Source organism: Diceros bicornis, chromosome 6 (assembly GCF_020826845.1).
Source record: "Diceros bicornis minor isolate mBicDic1 chromosome 6, mDicBic1.mat.cur, whole genome shotgun sequence".
Lineage (NCBI taxonomy): Eukaryota > Metazoa > Chordata > Mammalia > Perissodactyla > Rhinocerotidae > Diceros > Diceros bicornis.
The window spans coordinates 89,419,891-89,439,266 of record NC_080745.1 but is presented as its reverse complement, the minus strand read 5'-3'; the positions used below and the strand labels follow the sequence as shown (position 1 = coordinate 89,439,266).

The window sequence follows — 19,376 nt, the reverse complement described above, 5'->3', positions numbered from 1 at the left end:
GCTTAGTGGTTAAGTGCGTGCGCTCCGCTGCTGGCGGCCCGGGTTCGGATCCCGGGCGCGCACCAACGCACCGTTTCTCCGGCCATGCTGAGGCGGCGTCCCACATACAGCAACTAGAAGGATGTGCAGCTATGACATACAACTATCTACTGGGGCTTTGGGGGAAAAAAATAAAAAAAATTAAAATTAAAATGTGGTCATTGCTACTTTTTAAAGTAACTTCTCTACATATCTACACCTCTCACCCCACTATTTCTAGTATTTGACTTTCTTTCTAGAAGTTTATAAGATCCCTATCACCCACCCATCATATAATGTCCTTCAGACTATTTTACATCCCATGATCTCTTTTTCCTACTATCATCCTAATTTTAATTTCTTAAATGAAAACTAAATGGTCAAAACTAAATGGTCAAAACTAATGGTTTATTCCAAAATTACGTTTGTTTCCTTCTTACTAATTCTCCTTGCCCATTTTTCTAAAGCCTTATCAAATATCTAAAATCCTTAATATTTTGCTATCTTGTCTATAACCACAGAGCAAAACAAAACAAAAAAAGCATATAAAAATATTATAAGCATCTTTCTTTGGCTTTGCACAAATCCAACAATGTAAGTCTATAAGAGGCAAATGTAAATTTTTAAAAAGGAAACCTAAGCGATCATTAGATTAGGAATGTCTACTTCGGGGTTGTATGGCTAAAACCGTGTCCACTAACATATTTGTCAGCATCAACTCCTGTTTGTTTTGCTGCCTTATTTTGTTTAAAAATTGCTAAGTTGAACATGAAACACTGACTACGGAAATGCTCAGATTTACACAAAACATTCATGGCTAACTTTATGCTTTTAGGTTTTTGAGAACATTTGATGAACAATTACTGCAACTGCTTATTACTGTGCATTTATAGGAAACCACTGTATAATCAAAAACAACAAGTCTGCCCAGAGAGCAGCTGTGGAACGTTAGGAAGTTTTCTGTGTGCCCGAGAAACTGACGCACTGACTTCTCTCCGCTGCCCTTGCTTTGTCCTGACAACATTAGCATATCAGAAATCAACACTGAATAGAAATACGGGCTTAACAAAAGGTAATCTTCTGCAAATATGAATTTATGTGCAAAGAAATGCCCTGAGGGAATACGAAATGGAAGATGTCAGAGCCTCGACCTCTCTGCATTAATAAGACTTCTTTCCTGATCAGGAGAGCTGGACAATTGCACACGAAGCCAGAATGTAAACTATTTCCCCTCCTCTGTAACAAACATGCTTATATCTAGAAGGCTGTGTAGTTTTTCTCAAACAATAAGAGGCATTGCCAACAGGCAGACAAACGGCAAAAAAATAAATCATAATCTCCCTCTACTGCATCCATAAATAAGCACCTATTACAGTTTAAAAGCAGGTTTTAGTTTTCATGATCAAAATATAAACTTTGAGGGTACATCAATGCAGGTTGCCTAATTGTTTTTCCAGGGGCCCTGAGCAGCCCATTCCCCTTTCCAACACAAGGAGAGGTGAACCCCGTGGCCCCTTCCTTTACGGTCACTTTATTACAGTGAGCACGGCTGCACCCCAACCAAAGCAGGTCAAAAGGCACACAGCCCCAGACGGTGGCCAGAAATCAGGCCGCGTTGCTTTCTTTGTTCTTTCTGAGTATCACCTGGGCCCTAAAGTTCTGCTTTTGAGGTTCCCAGGGAAAGGAAAAACATCCCATTCGTACAGCAAATTCCAAAAAGACCATTCTCTATTTTAAGCTTCGATTCAACATCCCGTTTTCTCACCACGTAGAGCTGCCTCCAGATGGTGGACCACTCTCGGAGAGTTGTGGTGACTTCCTGTATGAGCGGGAGGTCGCCTGGGATGACCGTTTCATGTTGCCTGGGAGGAAAAGAGGAAAGGACAGCAGAATTCATGGCTTCATTAAACTCGGTGAGTTGTACCTTGTAAATTCCAAATCCAGGCCATAGAGTTAAATATTTAAGCCAATGGAGAGAAAATATACGAATAAAAATGTGTCCACACATGTGAATACATACATCTCTAAGAGTGACAAGTAATGTGTACAGGGCCTGAGAATGTTCATACATTACCCTGCGTGTAAGCCGTCTACCTCATATGTCAAGGTAAGATGAAGGAGGCAAATAATATCCCATTAAAAGTCTTTAGAATGTCAAGGTCTGGGAAATGGAAAGTATATTCATAATATGTGTACCCATCTATCTTATAGGTGCCATAAATTACAACCAATCTGTGTGGCCTTAAAATGCAGGTTTGGGTTGAGATGATTTTTACATTTCCATCATGCATAAAACTCATTATATGATAACACATGAAGCAGTTATCCTTGGCGAAATATGAGCGAGGTTACAGCTTTCAAATGTCCGTAGGTACTCTATCTAATCCCACAACTCTGATAATCCTCTTTCCCTTTTCTCTCCACCCCAAAAAGTTAACCCTTGACTTATTCTTAACTCTTTATCTAATGTACATTGGTTTTTATCAAATCAATCATTGTTTTCCAGTCATGTGCTATGGGTAGGGCATTGTGCTAAATAGGACTCAGAATATTTGGGACTAAGGAAGAGACTGAATTTGTGGCTTGTGAAGTTAGGCCACAGGTCCCAGAGGTCCAGTGTGTCTTGAACAGAGAAAACTCCAACCAGCACAGAACACCCAGGGACACTGAAATAGGCCCCACCTACATATCTTGATTTGCCCGAGGCCCAGATCTGTGCTGGACTCTGACTGGCTCACAGCTGGGGTTCAGGACTGCAATGGTTTATTGACGATGGGGGCTCCCAAAGGAAGAAATAATGGAGTCCTTGAGAGAGAGTCAGTCTCCGTGGAGAGGTCGGGCCAGATGCGCCAGCTGGAGCAGCAGGGACCAGATGTCTGAGGGAGGGGTACATATGAAACCATCCCCCACAAAGCTGCTTTTAGGAATTATCCTTTGATGGGACATCATCAGTGTCTATTATAGGAGGTGATTGTTAAAACAGCCCTGCCAAGTCTGTCACCACATTTCCCAGTAAGGATGTTGGTGAAAATGTGGTTCATTAAACTCTGCAATGCCGTCCCTACAAAGCCTCCAGGGAGAAATTTCTCTCCACTCGCAGTGTGAGTACATTCGTCAGCAACTGGGTTGTTTTCATCTTACAGATCCTGAGTTTCATGCTGAGTCCATTGGGCTCTTCCCACTGGCTATTAGACCCTTGAAGCTCAACTGGACCCCACTTTCACCATGCGGAGAGGGCCTCACTACGTGCACTGAGTCCTGGTCTCAGTTCTGGATCCTTCTTATCCTCCTCCCTTTTGATAGGCCTGATCTGTCCCTTGGACTGATATGCCAACTGGCTCTAACATATTTGATATGGCTGCGTCATATTGTCTTTGTAATCACCTTGTTACCTGCCAGGAGCCAGCACTATGCAAACCCAACAATGCCTGCCGCATAGGGCTGTTGATGAGGCAGAGGGAAGGAACGTCATGCAGGGTGCAAGGAAGAATGAATGGGACACAGCAGACATTCATCCAACGGTGGCGATTCGTATTAGTTACTTGGCTTTGCATGATTGAACCAGACGTCAAGGGACGAGTCAGGGCTGGAGGTCCCAATCCGAGCGTCACCCATGGAGAGGGAACAGATGACGGTGCAAGAACAATGAGGCCATCCCACAGGGAGGGCAGCAAAGAACTAGGAGAAGGGCAAGGAAAGCACCCTGAGAGAGGCAGTCAGAGAGAGAGGAGGTTAGAGTAGCAATAGAAACAAGGTAGGAAAGCATCAGGAAAAAAAGGAGCTGTAGGTGAAGTGGCTGACCAGCAGTGTCAGATGCTGCAGGAAAGCTCCAGAGGAGGAACTCTGAGAAGACCCTAGAAGTCTAGAAGTTAAGAGGCATTGGCAACCATGTCAATATGGGGGAGGGGACAAATGAGAATTGCCTTGGTTATGGGGAGAAAGGTACAGAATTGCTGGCAGCAGACAGTAGTAATGATTTGGGATATCTGAGAGTGAAGGAAGGCCAGAGTACAGAGAGAAGCAAAAGACCCTGCAAGAAAGAGACGCTACAAAAAAGAGCATCTGCAAGACTGAGATCATGCATGACAGAGATTCTGCAAGAGAGAGGATACAAGAGAGCGATGATACAAGAGAGAGACTGTGCAGGAGAACTAGGATAATGAACTTGGAGAGCAAGGAGGCAGGCAGGAGCAGGATGAAAGAGTGGTCTACAAGAAGAAAGAAAAGGTGGATGTCCGCAGGTATGTGGAGGAAAGGAGGAGGAGGAGACCACCTGCCAAGTCAGAAGGCAGGAGGTTCTTTGCCAGGAGGGAGGTGTAAGGCAGTTGGGTTTGGGTGGGAGCAGCAAAGGGGAGACTGTTAGGGCCACATAAACAGTATGAAGGACAATCACGGGGAGCCCCAAAGCATCGGCAGGGAAATTGTTTCTAAGCTGTTAATGTCACCAATGCTCCATTCATTCACTCACACTGGGACATCTGACACTAGATCCAGTAACGGGAACAAATGTGTCTCTGTCTGTCTGTGCCTGTCTGTCTGTCTAGCGGGATGTGACTCTACTTATTGAGAATCAAAACTTTCGTTCACTTTCTTATTATGCCTCCTAATAACATTTTACATATATTCGTTTGTACAAATCAAAGAGCTTTTTTAAAAATTAATCACATACACTCTGACTTCTAAACTGATTCTGATACAGACAGATGTAAAATAGATTTAAATGAATACTTGATTCAATTATTTCCACAACAGGGTGAAAGTTTCAAAAGTTTTCTTTTTGTTTCTTTCCTTTAAAACTTTGCACACAAAACATTTTATCTGTATAAAAAAATATCACATTACAGGTCATCACCGTTTACGCTTCTAAATTATTTTCTTCATTTTAATTATGCATCACGGAACTACAGAACCCGAGCCAGTCTTTTTCATACATTAAAAGTACAGTGCTTGGAGAGGCAATTTTGTAATCAGCCAAAGAGATGTCATTATGCAGTAATCATATGATTAGTAATTTCATAATTTACATATTGAACTGAGTGTCAAGATGTAGCAGAGACAAAAAAGGAAAACATTTTAATGTCCCGTCTTCCAAGTTCACACCTGGCTACTCATCTGCCATTCCTGCCTAATGGATTCCTGCTCCACAAATGTCCTTTTAATGATCTTATACATCAGTTTTATGACCTCTAAGAAACATACAACACAATTAGACAAAAGGTAAATTCACACATGTCCTAATCTAACAACTGTTGCTTCACCCTAAACTCCATTTTTTCACAGCCTGCAAAGTCTTCCAGCAAAAGGGATTCAGAGCTAGGGGGCTGTGAAGCCTCTGCCTAAGGGGTAGCCCACAGAGGAAGCACAGAGCCGTAGGATGCTTTCCAAAGTCAACATCAGGTTCAAGGAGGATGACTGCAGCGACAGTGTTGACATAAGACTCTCTGAAGGCTCAAAGCCACGCTGTACACAATGCTGAATCAGAAGTCGCCTTTCTCTCCCAAAAGTCCTGTCACATCACAATCACACCCATTATCCAACCCTCTAATATCACCCTGCCATCTGAAAGAGCAGGAGCCCAAATATAATCATTGCATTTCTTCATTTAAACATCAAGTCCAGACTCACCCTTTTCCTTCAACTATCGCTTCTTTAAGATGAATATAGGAAGCAGGAAATATACCCTTTGGGGAGAAAAAAGACAGTAGTTGTTATTATCAATATGAATACTAATTGCGAATCAAACAATTGCCCCAAAAAGGTGGCAGTACAGATGGCTGGATAACTATTAATTCTGCAAGTCTTATGCTAAGTCTCATATACAACATTTCTCAAAGAAAACAAAGATATGTAAAAGACACCACTCAGTCTGTTTGTGTTTCAAAGAGGCTGCAGATGTCTTAGAAGAAAACAGAAGAAATCCATTCGCAAAGAAAAAATTCCACAGGACTTTCCTGTGTCTTCTCCGCAGGTCACACCTCGTTTTCACTGCTGACCTTGATACAGGCAGATCAACAGCCAACTGATGCCTAAAACCAATTTTTGATGATGGTCTCTGACGGTTCCTCCTTTCAAAATGCTAAACCTGTCATCGAAAGCTAGTTTACACCATCAATCATCATGTATGCACTGACTACTTATCTGACCCACGGAAACTTTCTCATCAACCTCCAAACTGAGGAGCCACCTGATAAAATACAGAAATTGGGCAAATTTCACCCAATCTGCACAACTACCGGGGGGAGCACACCAGTTTACATTAAGACAGTGCTCTGCATCTCCAAAGTACACCACACACATGGGCCCAACTGAACGGTGCCCAAGGGAGACAGTTTCTCAAGAGGACATTCAGTGTCAGGCACAGTCCGTGAAGTGCCAAGAGCTTCACCAAGAGCAAGCGAAATACCTCCCAAGTGGAGTGAAGGGGAGGGGGCGCCTGAAAGGCACGCAATGAGGCACAGGTGCTGGGGTCTCGGGCAGCACCACGCAAGCCGGTCACAGCTTCCTGAGTGAGATTTAGTGCACGCAGCAGAAGTCCATTCAGTGGCTTCCAGGCACCTGTTGCGGGAACAGGAGCTTCCAACTGGGTTTCCCTGGCATCTAGCCCCAAAGGATTTACACAGGCGATCCAGAAACCACAACTACTGATCATGGTTGGGAAAGGAAGGGCACAAGCATCACTGATTCATGCTCCCCCTGCCTACTAGGAAAGTGGCCAGATTTCATATAAAGAAGAATTCGTGTAAAGAAGAAGGAGTAGGGCAGAAAGACAGAGGCTGAGCAACAAAGGGGACCAAAGAGACCCAGCGCTGGGTAGCTACTTTCAGGTCCTGGGTATTCAGGACGCCTCCAAAGCCCAGGATGGTCTCCAGGTGCACATTTGATGTCAATAGGTGTGCACTCAGATGGAGGGGAAGAAAACAAACAAGCCAGTCTTGCCCCCACCCATCTCCATAAGCAGAGATACCCCTCAATCTCAGTAAACTTGCTCTCAAGAATCATGGAACTACAGAAGGGACAGGGAAAGGATGAGGCTGGACACACCTGGAGGCTTAAAATGAACCACTTCTCCAGCTGGGGTCATTCAGGACGAGCCCAGAACAACTGCACATTTGTAAATACCTACACAAAGCATGCTTCCAGAATGCTCAGAGTCAGGATTATGGGGAGCCAAGTCCCTTCTCTGCTACCGCCTCAGGGGGGCCCCACTGCAAAATCACAACCTCTTTAAGGCTTCAATTGCCTCATTTGCCAATGAAGATGTTAGGTGGAAAAATAAATACGCCCAACCCAGCTCCACTGTTTCTATTATGTCAAGGCAGGAAGGACTGTGGCTCAGGAAGGCACTGGGGGATGGGAGAGATTCCAAATTGGGGAAGGGGGTACCGAACACCAAATACCAAATAAGCATCAAAGGAAAGTGAACAGCTTGCCTGGGGTGTGCCCAGCATGTGAAGTTGCAGCTTTGTTGTGGGGGATGAGAAAGGGGGTAGCTGGTGGTCCATGATTCTAATCTCTTTACTAATAAAGTCCTCAACTGTGGCTTTCTCAGATGAAACTCAGGGTTTCATCTGCAGGAATGCAGTCTTGATTATAGAAGGGGCAATCAATGTGAAAAGAGAACTTTCCCTGGAGAAATCTATTCCACCACCCACCTGGTTGGAATCTACCTTGTTGAAACCTCAAGGCTGCATGTCATTGGATGTGCAGAGACTCCTAGCCCAGTCTGAGCTTAGTAGGGTGGGGTGGGACGTCTTTGCTCCAATTTGCAGATCTGGCTCGCCAAGATTCCTACTAGTGTCTCTCACATTACAACAGCAACAAGACCTATGCCAGAAGAAGGCTGCCACGGAGCTCAACCCAGACCCTTCCCAAGTGACTGCTACTAGAGGATGAACAGCTCCCACCTGTCCAGCACGGCATGGCGGCAGGGCCTCTGGGGGAAGCAGAGCAGGAAGGCCCTGTGCTTCAGCGACTGGACTTCAGAAGCCTTAGTTACAGGCTCAGGACCACAAGAGGACTCCAGCCCAATAAGGAGATAATGAGAGGCAAAGTTAAGAAACAGAACTAAAAGGAACAATCTGTCAAGCACAATTAGATATTAAAATGTATAAGCTAACGTGGACAGCTTAACCACAGCTTAGAATGGACATTACTTCAAAATCATAGAATGAAACAGAAGAGCCATAATTAGATTTTGGGAAGCTAAGAACGGAAAAGCCTCAACGGAATTATGTATGGGAGTGTCCACCACGATGATGGAGGTGTAATTACATGTCCCAGCCTCAGAAATTCGACAACCACGCCTGCAAACTGCCCTGGAAAGCAGAACCTCTTTCTTGTGCAAGCCGACTGAAACGGTATAAAAACAGTTACCAGCAAGAGAGAAAGAAGCATACCTGAGCTTTGCAAATCTGTTAATTTTTAATTTATCATCAAGGATAATACAAGATTGAAAATCATGAGCAGTATTTTTTTCTGAAGTTATTATACCCAGATGATTCTCTTACACGTCCTGTGTTTAAATAGGAAAAGAGGATTCCGCCTTTCATGACAAAAGGGCAACACCATATCATAGCCCGGCAATTCACTCATGGAAATGAAGCTGCAATTTCTATGGACACATATTGTTCAGAAGAAAACAGTTCAGGGGAGTTCACATTTCAACCCATATATTTTTTAAATTCAGGGAAAGAGATATATAAGGAAAACTCTTAGACACAAATGAGATAGAATTGATTTCCTCTCACAGCATGATTTATGAAGGGACATGCGCTGGGTTTAATAACAAGAAAGACTTACCTTCTTAGACTTTTTTCTTAAGGTGTAACCTCTGTACCACCCTAAAGAAACACAAAGTTGAAACAGTCAGTACAAGGAGACATCACGGGGTCTTAATAATACCAGCGTGTCGTGTAGGACTCACTGTTTTGCAGAACCAGGGAAGTCAGTTTGTCACCAGAATTCAATAATCCTAACACTTTGGAGATATACTGTGGGGTTCGTAGAGAGCATCTCACACCTGTACTTGAAGGGAGGCTAGTGACCTTCGCTGATGGAGCTCCAGGCCCTGCATCTCCATTTGCCACACGAGGCCTGGAAGCCATCAACTGAAGTTAAGACAGTCCCAAAAGGAAGAATTGTCCTTTTGACCACTTGTCCCTAAGTAGGCTCTTTGGACATGCATTTTCCTATCTCTCTCTCTGTGTGATCTGGATAGGGGTCATTGCCAAGGGCACATACCAGCATCCCCAGTTCATCAAGAGCAGATCCATAACAGAAAACCTATTGTGAGCTAACTTCCTCCCTCTTCAATTCAGAGAAGCTCTGCCCTGGAGCAGCCATGATCTCACAAAGTACTTCTGTGGCAAAGACCCGGCCCTCAACAGGAAGCACCCCTCAACAGGAAGCACCCAGCCCAAGAACTACCCCCTCGGGGTCTGGCCTAGACTCAAAAGTTCCCACTCCCTCCATGTGGGACAGGAAAGAAAATAGTGAGAGCAGAAGACAGACATGCTAGAACTGTCACCACGAATTAAATGCTCAACAAAAGAATCCATTCAATGATGGACCAGACCTGACCACACCTTTGGCATCTCCCCCCATGCTGAGGGTAGAAATTGTCCTGCAAATGCCCAGGGGTCCACGGCCAGTCACCAGCCTGCCAACAGCTCCACCAGGGCATGCTGCCGTCAATGGTGTTTCCTTATCCCAAACACTCTGAGGTTGCTTTAGGCCACCTCGCTCCGGGAAAGTAAATTAAAAGCTCAGACAAATTCCAACTCTGCCCCACAGGAGCAGAATGACCCAGTCAGAGAATTACGGAGAGCATTTGGAAAGCGCAAGTTAGGTAAATTCCCAGAGAATAACCAAATGTTGGGTTTTTATACAGTATCAAAAAAATCAAACCTCAGAAACCAAAGATGTCTGAATTAGCTCAGAAATCGAAAATGGGCAAACACTGCAGCAACTGCAGCAATCTCTCTCAAAAAGTCATCATTTCGCCAACCAGAGGTGGGGGCATGATTACAGACCAGAAAGTGGTGGGGTTAAAATGAGCAAAGTCCTTGAGGGATTATTAAACAGATGCTTTCTAAGCATGCAGGAAAGGAGATGACAGGGGCTAGGGGGCTAGGGGGGTGGGCACAAGGGGTGGAGGGATGCACTTATATGGAGACTGATAAACAAAAATGTACAACAAAAATTCCACAATAAAAAAAAGAAAGGGAGATGAGACCCCTAGGAGCCTCGCAAAGGAATTTTTCTAAGACCTAGATATGACCAATGAACCCACTTCACTTTCTTAACAAGGGGACTAAACAGATCGATTAGCGGCACCACAGATACAAAATGTCTAGATTTCAGCCGCACACTTGGAGGATGACCTCCTGATGGCCACATTGTCTACTTCAGTGGCTTCTGTATGCCAGCCCAGGATCAGTGCCCATTTAGGACAGTGTTCACAGACAGCGAAAGGGAGAAAGAGGGGAGGTCAATGTGCTAAATTATTCAAAAGGCCATATTTATTCAATTTAAAGGACTGCTCTCTATCCTGTTATTATATCCTTCCTGCATTTTCAGCACAAAGATGCCCTTTCTTTTCTGAAACTGACAAGGAATGAATGTCCTAGAATATGTAAGGAAATACTGCAAAGTGACAAAAAAAAGACAGAAACCAAGTAAAAAATGAGCGAAGGTTATAAACAATGTATAAAAGAAGAAACCCAAAAGACTTACACATATATGAAGAGATGCTCAAACTTAATAATAATCAGAGAAATGAAAATCTATAAGACTTTATTACAGCACAATTATTAGAGTGGTAGAAATCCTAACGCTGCAGGATATGAGCAGCCCCTGGGCACTGTGGGTGGGACTGTAATTGAAGCAGCCGTCCCTTCTTATCCAAAGTATACATTCCCACACCCCTCGACCAGCAACTCCCCTCCTGGGAATGCAGCCCAAAGACATCCGCACACCCAGCCACAGCAGGACAGACACAAGAGACCCACGGCAGCACGACCTAAGGTGGCGGCAATGGGAGGCAATGGGAGGGCAGTGAGTAATACGTGTGGAGTGCAGTAGAGACATGAACTAAATATACAGAGACAACAGGAGAGCATCTTCAAATCTGCATTGAGCAAAAGAGTAAGAAAGAATGAGAGCTCCAACCACATTTATATACATGAAAAATATATGCACGCCAAACAGTACAAGAACACCGGTAAACAAAAAAATCCACTTCAAACACAGCAGGAGGGTTTTCTATGAGAAGAGGGAGGAGAAAGGGATGGGCTATGGGAATTAGAAGTAGGGAGTCTTTTATTTTATTTTACTTATGATAATAGCTAGCCGTTTCTTTTTTAGTGCCCTTCCTAAGGAAAATGAAAACCTATGGTTTTCCTCCCCAAGATTCTGTGCATACATTATTCCTTCAACCAACTCAGCTCACAGACTATGTGCCAAAGACCACACTAGACAGAGCAAATACAGAAAGAGATTAGACCTGATTTTCGCCCTCCAAGAGCTCAGAAACTGGAAGACCCTCTAAGACAAGCAGGGGTCAAACCACAAGCCAGGTTTTAGCATGAAGGGAGAGGATGGCCCTGCAAAGGTTTCATGCAGGGGAGAGAGGGGATATAAGAAAAGGATGACCTGGCTGCTCTGTGAGGGGTGGGCAAGAGAGGATGAAGCTAGGAGCAGGAAGATTCGTGGCTAGTAGAATTAACGGGCTGATTAACTTCTCCCAGGAAGGGCTTGCTAGTGGCCTCCATGTTGTCAACCAACCTGCTCCAAACAACAGACACCCACCCAAGACACAGGCAAATGCGGGTAAGTCCCGAAACTCAGACGGGGCACAGTCCAGCACAGGAGAATGGTGGCCAAGTCAGTGAGTGCCATGTAGTGTTCTCAGCAGAACGATGGGAGAACACACACTCAAGTCTAGGCGTGGTGCCAACTGGGGACAGTAGCAGGCGGAGCAAAGGAGGTAGGAGCAAGTCAGGAAGGAGTTTCTGCCAAGGGAGGTGTGCTTAGGTCGAGTCTTCAAGGATGGCTCATGGTTAGTGAGATGGAGGGACGAGTCAGGCCAGGCAGAGCGGCATGTGCAGAGCTGCATTCACTGTGCATCTGAAAAAGCACCAGCAGCAAGGCCAGGACACACAGAGGAAGAGGCGGGGCTCAGGCTGGACAGGCCGGCTGACCTGCCCAATTCACCAATACCTGCCTAAAGAGGGACAGGACATTCACCTGTGTCAGGTGTATTATGTCCTGCTCTGAGTACTGAACAAGAGAACCAAAGGCCAGATTTGACCAAACCATGTCCTAACGGACAGCATCCACATGCACAAGGAGCTTTCTGGAGAAAGAACATGCAGCTGTTCCTGTGTGCATCATTTTGCAAACCCCACGAGGGCAGACCCAGCCCAGCAGATGGATGTTCAGGGAGCAACGCAATCATTCTCAGGAAGATGATAAGCACAGCTACCGTGCCCTTCTGCTGGGCAGGGGCCAGGGGGCCAGTCACCTGGGACAAGGTGTGAAGGATGCCTGCCGGGGAGAGGCTGGGCTGGAGGACTCGCTGGTCTTCTATGAGAAGAGAGCCTTAGCAACATGACTAACTTTTCCAGTCTGTTACGAGTTAAGTTGTATCCTCCAAAATAGATGTTGAAGTCCTAACTTTCTCTACTTGTGAATGTGACCTGATTTAGAAATAGAGTCTCTGCAGATGATCAAGTTAAGATGAGGTCATTAATCCAACATGAACCCTAATCCAATATGACTGGTGTCCTTACAGAAGGGGAAATAGACAGACACGCACAGGAGGAATGTGAAGATGGCAGAAATCAGGGTATTGCATCTACAAGCTCAGGAACGGCAAAGATTGTCAGCAAACCACCAGGAGCTAGGGGAGACACGTGGAACAGCTTCTCCCTTTCAGCCCTCAGAAGGAACCAACCCTGCCAACACCTGGATCTCAGACTTGCAGCCTCCAGAACTGTGAGAGAATACATTTCTGTTATGTAACCCCCCTGTGTGTGGTACTTGTTACAGCAGGCCCAGGAAACTCACACACAGTCCTCATAAGACTTTCACTTGCCAGGTACTGGGAGCACAAGAAGGAATTAAGGTGCATTTTGGAAGAAAATATATCATTATCACTTTTAAATTTGAATATATTAAGTTCCAGTGCTGTGGCTTAATCACAAGACTAATTTCTTACTCTTTGTGCAATGCCTGCATTCCTAGTCTTTGGGCGATGCCTGCCATATCCCTCAGCTACAGCATCCAGACCCTACAGATCCTCGTGGAAATGAGCAGGCAGCAGGTTCGCACATCCTTGGCCACTGAGAGTCACTTAATAAACATCTGTGATCCTGGCTCACTTCTCCTGTCTGGTTGGCCCTGGACCCATCTTAAAGGCAGGGGCATGCCCTCAATGACCCCTCAAAGCTCTTCCCACCTCCACAGGGATCTGTAAAGCTCCTTTCCTTTGTTCAATGCTCCACGCCTTCATGAGCCTGAGAGAGAGAAATTAACCATAACTTAAAGGTAAATTGGTTCTTTAAACCTTAATATAAAGAATGATCATCCAAAAATTATATTCTCTGGAACAATCCCAGCAATATCCCGAAAAGGATCACACAGAAAAAGAAAATTAAATTTGACAAACAGAAATAAATTTTCTTAGAGGAAAAGTGGGAGAGGGGAGAAGGAAAGAAAAAGAAAATGCCAAACTCTAATATAATCCATGAAATTTAAATAGAACAAGAGGAAAGAGTAGAAAAACAATTATTGCATTTGGATTTGATGATAATGAAGTCTTCAAGTTTCCCAAAGTCAAAACTACTTGCCCAAATGCATTGCTATGACCAGATTCTGATTAAAACCAAAAGATAGTTGTCAAAGAAAGGGAATCTGTTGTACGTTAAAGAGCCGTTACAAAGACTGGAATACTTTAATCAGAATTTGGAAGATTGACTAGCCCAGAAACTAAATGCTCACGGAAGAATCCTTTATCATGATGCTGGCCAGAAAGTCAAATGCCTGCTATCAAAATTTTTTTAAGTTAAATGTATAACTAGGATCATTGACTCGCCTAAGGATTCCACTGTTTAAAAAAGAGTACATTCTTCTTATGAAGCCGAGGACAAGAAGCTACAGTCCCTATACACCCAGACTGCACAGGAAATTGTTATCTGTTCAGGGATGACGTCATTGCTCAGTGTTTATTAACCAGGATTTCAACTTCAACTGACCCGGGGCAAAAATAAAAAAGATGTATGAGCATTTTTCCCTTCAGATCAGAAAAGTGTCTGAGATGAGAGGTTTGATCTTTAGCCTCTCCTTAATTTCTCTGTGTTTCCTCTCAGCCATTGGCAATATATACCGAGAGCAGATAAGGCAATCCAACTGTCAGCTGTAAAAATTGAAAACGAGCAGAAGGCGCCTATCACAACTACTCATTCACTTAAGGACCAGGTCTGTTTTTGCAGCATTACATCTGCTTCCAGGCATCCGCTACTAAAGCTGGGGGTTTTTTTGTTTTCCATAGGACGTTTTTTAGGGTAAAAGGTGCAAATGGAATGGAATTCTAAGTCAGCCTGCATCAGATGGGGAAATAAGAGACATGAACATGGGTATTTCAACAGGTTTGTGCTTCTCATCAGCGCCTACGAGGAACACTGGAGCAAACTGCAGCTTGCCTAGTGCACTGAAGCTTAGCGCAGCTTCACTCTCGTGCAAAGCAGATTCAAAGACTGAGTCTGAAGCTCGGTTTGTTGAGTATTATGGGATGTCTGCAATTTCCTCTCCCACCTCCACCTCCTACTTGGAAGAGTTGGGCTAAACCAGATCTAAAGGCAATTCTGCTGTTGAAATTATCAATTTTAATCAGTTCTTTTTATTCCTATGCTATATGGGAGTCACCCATTCAAGCAGGAAATAAAGCCACCAACGCTGAAACACAATCGTAAGACACTTCCAGATGTGAGGAGTCTAAAAATCAAGCCCATCATTGCTTCTCTTCTGTGCAACAACAACCACAGCATAAAACGAAAGATGGACCGTTCAAATAATCTGCAAAACACTAAATATGAAAACCAATTGTCTGAAAACCAAGGACACTGGAAAACCAGTGTCACCAACAATATATTTATTGGATAATTATAACAACTGCTTCACTGGACCGTGTCCCACATAGCTGTGACAATCTCTGTTCACTCCTAAGAATATTGGGTCACAGATAAAAAAAAAAAGAAAATGAGAAATGACAATTTTGGTTCCTCTGAGGATGTTGTTAACAAATCTAAGCGAAAGCAAAAAAAGTCTGACTATTCCCAGCAAACAACTCAAAACCATGAGCTAAACACTAAAATATCTTAAACGTATTTTTTAAATTTTCTTTTCAAATGGTCAGTTATTAACAGTTAAGATTTACATACATTTGCAAAAAAGGAACCAATGAGTTGTTTTTAAATAAAAATAACTATTTCAACAGAAAACTTTAGACGTTAAAGACAGGAATTTTTAGTTTTAAGTTCATCTCAATAAAGCATTATTTAAATAACGGATAGCCTCACTACTGGCCTTCCCTGAAACAGCGCCCATCACACAAGAAAATCGATCATAAGAGAAAGGACCGTGACTGCGCCTGCTTTCATAGTAGGGTAATGCTTTGCATGTCAGGCACTGAAAAAGCATGCTAACTGCCCAAAACGATAAGAAAAAAGACCAAAATGGATACGTACCTTCATATGTTTCTAAGATGTGCACAGTGTCTCCTATTTGTAGAGAAAGTTCATCTGCTCCCCTGGCATCATAGTTATAAAAAGCTGTTAAGAAGAAAAAGGGGTAAGAAGATGTTAGCAGAGGTAGAAGTGACTATGCTGGGTTGTTTCTACTTGTTTTTTTAATATTGAAATACATTCAGTCTTTGCCTGGATCACCTTCTCTGATACCCACAAAAGCAGCCTTTTATTCCAAGAGATAAACATAAAGAGTCATCACTTTAAGTAGAAGAAATTCATAACTACTCATAACACCACACAACCATAAGTGATTTTTTTATTGTAGAAATATACACGATGCAAAATTTTGCCATTTTAACCATTTTTAAGCGTACAATTCAGTGGCATTAGTTACATTCACAATGTTGTGCTACTATGACCACTATCAATTTCCAAAACTTTTTCATCACTCTGAACAGAAACTTCATACCCACTAAGCAACAACTCCCCATTCCTCCCTCCCCTAGCCCCTGATAACCTGTAATCTGCCTTCTGTCTCTATGAATTGGACTACTCTAGCTACTTCACATAAATGGAATCATACAATATTGTCCTTTTGTGTCTGTCTTCTTTCACTCAGCATGTTTCCAAAGGTTCATGCACGTTGTACCCTGTGTCAGAATTTTATGCTTTTTATGGCTGAATGATGTTTACAATAGGAAGAAAACTGAGGATATTAACAACATTTTAATTATCACTACATATACTATCTTATATTTCCATTAATAGATTTTTTCATCAGATGACTTTTTCCTAACTATAAATCAATTACATGTGGACTGAATATTCTTTGGAAACCAAAATGATTTAAAAAAATTATCATATAACCAATGTTGGTATTAAGCCAAAAAGCCACATTAAAATAACAGGCAAAAATATGTCCAACATTAAGAAGACATGCTCAAAACTGACAATAGTCAACAAATGTCTGAAATCTCAAATGTTTATCCTGACATGAGCAGTTCCTACTCCTCCTAGATACACAATCTAAAAAAGTCATAGCATTAAATTCAAACCACACTATTGCTCATGCATTATGAGATAAAGGCAGCTGTCACAGTGAAAACAGGATGTTAGAAAGTGCTTAAGACCCCAAAAATATTAAATTAGCTGGCTCTCACCCAGCTAAGGAAAAACACATAGTGATACATGATGTTCCTCCTTCCCAATGGATTCTACTTAAAAAGATGTCATACTCAATGTAAAACTCATCTTCAAACCCCTGATCAACTTCTCATCCATCCATCCTGAACACACTGCCATCCTTACTGTCTCCATCTCTAAAACTGATCATATCACGCGCAAACTCCTCTGGCAAGCATGGGGTTCCCTCCACCACCTGACCACCTCACCTGGCCTGCCTGCCTTCCGACCGCACACTCCTGGTCCCTGTCCCTGAAAGAAAAAAGTGGGCCCATCTCATACCTGTGTGTACCAACTTATCCTGCCCCCCCGCCAATGAGGGCTTCCCGCCAGATGCCACTTGTTCCAGAAAGCCAGGTCCACGAATGTGTTTGCTCTTTCAATCCCCTTCTCCAAACATCTCCAGCACCTCAGCACACTTAATCCCTGTTGTCAGCTCCCTAACTGGGCTACCTCCAGCTGTAAAGACAGTTAGATTTCCAGGCCCTGCAGCCCCCTGGTTTTCATGTTCAAGGTCTCTGGGCACAGACAAAATGGGCAAGATAACACCTTGACCCCTGACGACCAGGGTGACCGTCAGCAAATGACCCACCCTCTCCATCTTCAGCTTCCTCATCTGTAAAACAGATATTGATACCCACCTCATAGGATTGGGTATGCATTTTCTGTCTTAAAGAAAATAATGCCACTGACAGATTTGACAATTTGATACAATGGGTGGCCCCCAGTGAACATTCAGTAAATTGTAAAGGCTTTTATTGTGGTTGGGGGGATTTTGTTTTTACTGCAATAAAGACTTCTATTGCTACCAAAATCCTTTTCAAAAAGCCAAGGCAAGCACATCGTCATATGTTCACAAAAATTCTAAAACATCAAAAACAATATGTATGTAGAAAATTCCATTTTCACAGGTATCTTCCTATATTTTCACCAAAATTCATAAAATTTAAATGTCCTCAACTAACATAAATGGTTATTAGTAGATATTAAGTTTATTTAGCATTTTATGGTGAATCTTTAACAAGAAATAACTGCATTATGTGAAGGAAGCTCAGAGCATATGCTAGCCTTTCCCAGGTCAGTTAACCATACTCCTAAGCCTTTCGGAACCATAAATGCATTTATCACAGTTCTTAACAGCATCCCTGCCAGCATGCCTATTCTGTTATAGACGTAGAAAAAATAAACACGTCAAAAATAATAAAAATAAAATAAAATGAACACATCCCCTATAAATACACTCGGACCCAAGTGAATTTGTAAGGCACACATGCAAAAACCTTTAAGTCACGCCCCTCCAACTCTGAAGGAGGCAGACAAAAGCAGTTGTGAAAATCTCATACGCGAATAAAGAAACTTTAAATTTAACTATGAAATGAGCCTTAAAGACCCATGATTTTAGATGAAGGAAAAAACGGCCTCCCAGGGTTCATGCACGTGGCCCCAAATGACAAGGCAGAGCTAGGACCACAACACTGGCTGCCCAGCTGCCAGCCCTTTGTTCTTTTCAGTATCACTGCCTAAACAATCCCATATTTAAAGGCAAATTACAAGACTCAACCGTATAAGATTATTGGACAAGGGAGGGGGAGGGAGGGGGAAGTGTGGTAGACAGAATAATGCCTCCCAAAGATGTCTACATCCAAATCCTCAGAACCCGAGAGAATGCTACCTTACATGGCAAAGGGGGCCATCGCAGACATGATTAGGTTAAGGATCTTGAGATGGGGTGCTAATCCTGGATTATCCAGGTGGGCCCCATGTTATCATCGGGGTCCAGATAAGATGGAGACAGGAGGGTCAGAGTCAGAGAGGAGATGTGACGATGGAGACAGAGGTCCAAGTGATGCAAGCAAGGGGCCACAAGCCACGGAATGCAGGTGGCCTCTAGAAGCTGGAAAAGGCAAGGAAATAGACGCTCCCCCAGAGCCTCTAGAAGGATGAGCCCTGCCCACACCTTGATTTTAGGACTTCTGACCTCCACAACTATAAGATTATAAATCTGTGTTGTTTTAAGCCCCTAAATTTGTGGTAATTTGTTCCAGCAGCAATAGGAAACATACACAGGAAGGTATGTGAAAAACAATGTGAAAGTGGTAGTTGTGGTTAATTCCTTTGCTGCTTCAGGCAGCTGGAGCAGCGGTCCCAACGGCAGACACCTGAATCTGACAAGTCATGGCTGACGTTCTCCAACTCTCAGGCCACAGAAAAATGACAACAATGCAGTAAATTTTGCTCAAATAAACCCAAAAGTAGTCAATGTAAAAGATTATTTGACCTTTCAAAGCTGCCCCTTTTTTGTGGGGTGAGAGCAGAGACGAAAAAGAGAAAAAGCATCTTCTTCTTTATGAAGGATGATGACAGATGGCATCCGGGTTTAAAAACGTCTCTACTTGACAGGAGCACAAAGATGGCAGGCTTTTTGCAAGT

At 43.3% G+C, this 19,376-nt stretch overlaps 1 protein-coding gene across 3 annotated transcripts in view; it reads right to left on the bottom strand.

The window, feature by feature from the left end:
• The window catches only part of DOCK1 (dedicator of cytokinesis 1), a 512,522-nt gene that overhangs the window by 441,880 nt on the left and 51,266 nt on the right, over positions 1 to 19,376 (bottom strand). For 2 of the 3 annotated variants that reach the window (XM_058544272.1, XM_058544274.1), the window contains exons 2-5: positions 15,765 to 15,848; positions 8,818 to 8,858; positions 5,644 to 5,699; positions 1,784 to 1,880 (exon numbers count right to left, since the gene is read on the bottom strand). In XM_058544272.1, the coding sequence (XP_058400255.1) occupies positions 1,784 to 1,880; positions 5,644 to 5,699; positions 8,818 to 8,858; positions 15,765 to 15,848 (278 nt within the window). Of the gene's footprint in view, positions 1 to 1,783; positions 1,881 to 5,643; positions 5,700 to 8,817; positions 8,859 to 9,037; positions 9,138 to 15,764; positions 15,849 to 19,376 lie in introns of those variants that run through there. The other variant, XM_058544273.1, reaches the window with a different exon arrangement.